The following is a 4,634-nucleotide window of genomic DNA, read 5'->3' on the forward strand; positions in this document are numbered from 1 at the left end:
TCTCCGCCCGGGCCCCAGGGTGCCGCAGCCCCGCGCTCGGGCCTGGGGCCCTGGGACACCGCCTGTGCGACAGATCCTCCCGCCTTAGCCGCGGGAATCGTTCCCTGAAGGCCCGTGGGGAAACCCGCGCTCGGCTCTGGGCTGCGGCTGCCATAGCGCGAGGCATTAAACAGGATTTTTTTTCCTCAGATGAAGTTATCCGCAAGCGACTCCTGATCGATGGCGACGGTGCTGGTGACGACAGGCGGATCAATTTGTTGGTGAAGAGTTTCATTAAGTGGTGTAATTCCGGATCTCAAGAGGAAGGGTATTTGTTTTCTCTTGGTTTGGATTCTTTTTTTAAGGCCCTGTAACTGATTAGCTCCTATTTCAATGGGAAACGGGGCTTGATCCATTTCAGAAAGATCCGTATTAAAATGCATACATGTGCTTTTCAGTGTGTCTCCGTGGTGTTCCCAGCACAAATGCCGAGCACTGTGGTAGGAGATGAGGACTAGAGACTGGTCAGAAATGACTGAAGGCTACAGGCTGTATCCTGAAATCTGCCTGTGCCGCTGGAATGCCCTCAGGATTGTCGTGCCGCTGCGTGATCCAGCTGGGAGTCCCGCTATTACAACAGGGATCATGACTCAAATATTTTAGTTGGCAGTTTAGCATTTGTTCTGGTAGGGAAGGGTAGTACTGCTAGTATTTCTGCTACTGCGGTTCTTTTTTTTATTAAAAAAAGAAAAAACAAACAGACTAAAGTAGTGTGGGATGGGCGACAACATGGTGTTCTGCTGTGGGGTCCGTACTAGTACTGGATAAAATTCCCGGAGGACACGATACAACGATTGTGTGCACAGAGAAGCGCTGCGGTATTATAATACTGATCTCAGTGGTCCCAGAGCCAGCCTTAGCCGGGATCCCTAAGCCCTGGATCAATCTCCCTATTGCTTTAATACTCACTTTACACCTCTAAGGACATGATGGTAGAATTAATTGGTGCAATGTTTCTAACTGCACTTTTAAAAATTGACACATTGAATCTGTGAAATACTTTATCCACCGGTTCCTTAATGTTACATGAGACTGTTTTGTAAAGGTCCGGGGTATTTCTGTGCTGCTTAGGAGTAAATATCTTCTCTGTTTTCAGTTACAGCCAATACCAACGAATGCTGAGTACTTTATCACAGTGTGAATTTTCAATGGGAAAAACCCTTCTGGTGTATGATATGAACCTGAGAGAAATGGAAAATTATGAAAAAATCTATAAGGATATAGGTAAAGATGAGAAATTATTTATGTTTTCTGTTTGGCAATTTCCCTCTATGAACAAGCTTGAGTACCTGTTCTGCTGAACGTAATATATAGATATGGTGAGTGGTTTGGTTTTGTTGTTTTGGGTTTTTTTTAATAGATAGCACTCATACATATGCTGTAAGCATCTTAGCAGTGTGTAAAAGACATATAAATCAATTTTTTTAACCTACTGAAGTGTAGTTTTGAAGCTGATGGAGCTAGCAGGCCACTGTGTCACAAGTGGCTCGGTTTATAATTTAGCAGAATGGCTTGTTTACTCATGTGGTGTTTTGTTTTCAATGTAACTGGGGTTTTTATTCTTTTTTTTTTAAGAAAACAGTATAACTGCAGCACATGAGAAGATTTCTGAATGCAAAAAACAAATCCTGCAGGCAAAAAGGATTAGAAAAAATCGCCAGGGTAAGGAGCAATGTCGGTGTTTACACTGGTCGGTTTCGTTACTTTGTTATCTTTTAAAATACATCGTATTGGAAAAGAGATTACAATTTTTTTGAAGTGCAAGGGAATATGCTGGTATCATGAATACAGTATTTAGTCTGTTGGGTTCCATACAAACTACTGAAAGTTCTTGGTGGATGAGGCAGGTAAGATTGAACCAGTACATCTCCGTGACATGCAACACCAGGAAAACCTAAAACGGTTTTTTAGAAAGATGTTTTCAGGCCAAAGAAAAAACCCCAAAACATCCTGTCGCAATTCAGGTGCCCTGAGAAGAACCAAAACACATTCTGAACAGCGAAACAAGAGTGGAATAGACTTACCCCCAGCACTGAAGATCATGCCAGTATATTTCTTCAGCTCTTAAAGGCAAGAAATGTCGTGGCATACAGAGAGACAGTGGTGCCAGTTACACACCCAGCATCTCTGTGTGTGTCCTTACTGGATACCTCTTATGAGAGGTGTGTTTTTTCCCTGCTCTTAAAAGTATGTGCTGATCATTTCAATTGAAACATAAAGCATTTCATCTTATCAAAAGATTAGCAACTGAAGAGAAGCATTTTTTTTTCTTCTTGATAAATGTAATGCAAAAAGAAAATGTTTAAAAGTATAACAGATGAAAGGTTTTAAATACAACTGTGTGATCAATTTTGTGGGTAATTTTAGACTCAACTGGAAATTAAAAGAACCTTAACCAGTAGGAATGTAGGATTCTTATGTCTTCACAAACATAGGTCTGAAGTGTTTGCTTTTTGATATGTTCTGTCCAGCCTGCAGCACAAATTTTTCCGTGTAAATGAGGTACTTGGCATATTTACAGTCTTAGTGTCAGGAAGTGGCTGTGTTAGTTACCTATAGAACCATAATATTGTTCTTTATGCAGAATACAGTTTTAAAAAAAATTAAAAAATCTGTGCTTTCAGAATTATTTAGACTATTTAAATTTCTTCCAGAATATGATGCATTGGCCAAAGTCATACAACACCATCCAGACAGACATGAAACCTTGAAGTAAGTATGCGACCACATTAAATTACAAGAAAATGGTAGGCTAGAAGTCACCAGATTTGACATTTCCTTGGTTTCAGTTTGGTCTTTCCTCTCACTTTTATATAATTTCTTTTTTTGACAAAATTAAAACTCGGGTTTCATTCTAAAATTGTGCCCTTATCAGCTTCCTTTAATTAATCTCCATCTGCATGGGTTCAGAAGCATTACAGGTTGTTTTGTATTTGAAATTTTTCCATTGTCAAGGTGAATAAGCTGGAGGTAAATGAACATCTAATGTCAGTTTGCCAAGAGGAGTTGCTCAAAAAAGAGAGTGAGGAAGCACTGTAAAGTGCACCAGTGAGGGATTCAGTAGTCACACAGAATATGTAACGCACCAACAAATAAGGTGGAATGAGAGAAAGCCCTTAGGGTATGTTTTTTAATATGTTTTCCTTGTAGTAGTAGTTCCTGCGTGCACAGTTATGTCACTACGTTGCGTAGTGGGCTGTGACCTGCCCTGGCACGCAGGTTAGAACTACCTCTTGACCCACTCATCTTGCATGGAATTTCTAGTGTTGCTTGTGTCGTTGTTGGATTTGGTTGACTATCTGTGGGTTTGGGTCATTTTGGACAGTTGTGGGGACATAATCTTTTTAACTTTACCAAGCCACAGAAACATTCCAGGATGTTGCACCTGTGAGTTGGCTTTTTCTCAGCCTGATTAAAGCCGTAGCACGGGGTTACTGTTCTCGTGTAAGCGCAGCTTGCACCTATCCTGTTGGCCATGTTCAGTGAAATTGCAGAGCGAGGCTGTCTCTTCACTTCCTGTGGTGTTCTGTAGCAAAAGGAAGATTTTTTTATTAAATTACTGCCCTGATAATAGGATTTTTGTAGCTATAAGCCACTGACAATATTTCACACATTTCTTGTGTGTTGTTTTTCTGTGCCTTGATTTCATTAGCACAACTTTGATTATTACAGGCAATTCTCATGAGGCTTGACTACTTCTTAACATCATTAGCACATGCTGTTTATCCAGTGAGGTTTCATAATAAAGAATTGTCAAAAGTGGAGTTTTTTTGAGAAGTCAGTTGATTAACAACAGAAACAACTAAATGACAATGCCTTTTTCTTCAAGAATGCCAGGTTATTTAGGGTTGGAGGGATTGTGCTGATTTTGATTAAGCATAAATTTCTTGAGCAAAGCTAAAAATGGTGGTAAGTTACAGCTAGTAAACTTGGAATTTTGTTTTTTCTTCATTTTATCATCTCTTTAGTCCATAGTCCTTGCTATCTGTAGTCAGACAGACTTGCAGTATAGCAGACCATGATCCCCCTTTTTACAGATGGGGAAATAGGACACCCTAGTAGAATGGAATGTTTTTAAAGGGAGCTTTTTTCATAGGTATTTTAGCTTTAACTGACCTCTCCAAGTGAACAGACTTTAAATGTAGGAATGAGATGAAGTTTTCATCCAGCGTTTTAATTACAAGCCTTCCTTTCTCTCCCGTCTGAGGAAAGGACACAGAAAATCATACTATGAACCAAGAGGACCACCCTTAAATCAGAATGGAGGAAGCCTCACGGACAATGTCACGTGTTTCGTGGAACTCTTAATCCGTAAAAACACTGGAGAAAACCTCCTGTGAGGAGAAATGCCGTGGCTTATTGCGAGTTACATTTACAGCTTTCGCAGGTCATATGGCACAATAGTACAAAGTTCAGAAAAATACTTTCTCTGTGCTTTTAAAGGGACTGTTTCTTGGAACAGCTAGTCATACGGCACGGAAGAAGAGAAGGTGTTAGTGGCTTCGTCAGAAGTAATGCGCAGGAGCTGACTGAGGAAGTGACAGGAGCTAAATGGCAGTGCCCGCCGTGTAATTAGATGTGGTATCGGAAGGGCT

At 40.5% G+C, this 4,634-nt stretch overlaps 1 protein-coding gene across 2 annotated transcripts in view; it reads left to right on the top strand.

Annotated features, from left to right (window-relative positions):
- The first annotated feature begins 194 nt into the window (after positions 1-194).
- Positions 195-4,634, top strand: part of THOC7 (THO complex 7 homolog (Drosophila)) — an 8,367-nt gene continuing 3,927 nt past the window's right edge. Inside the window, exons 1-4 of one of the 2 annotated variants that reach the window (XM_010159748.1) lie at positions 195-307; positions 1,136-1,263; positions 1,615-1,701; positions 2,694-2,751. In XM_010159748.1, the coding sequence (XP_010158050.1) occupies positions 1,155-1,263; positions 1,615-1,701; positions 2,694-2,751 (254 nt within the window). In that variant the 5' untranslated portion in view covers positions 195-307; positions 1,136-1,154. The remainder of the gene's footprint in view (positions 308-1,135; positions 1,264-1,614; positions 1,702-2,693; positions 2,752-4,634) is intronic. The other variant, XM_010159747.1, reaches the window with a different exon arrangement.

The sequence above is a fragment of the Eurypyga helias genome, unplaced genomic scaffold (genome assembly GCF_000690775.1).
Source record: "Eurypyga helias isolate BGI_N326 unplaced genomic scaffold, ASM69077v1 scaffold17159, whole genome shotgun sequence".
Lineage (NCBI taxonomy): Eukaryota > Metazoa > Chordata > Aves > Eurypygiformes > Eurypygidae > Eurypyga > Eurypyga helias.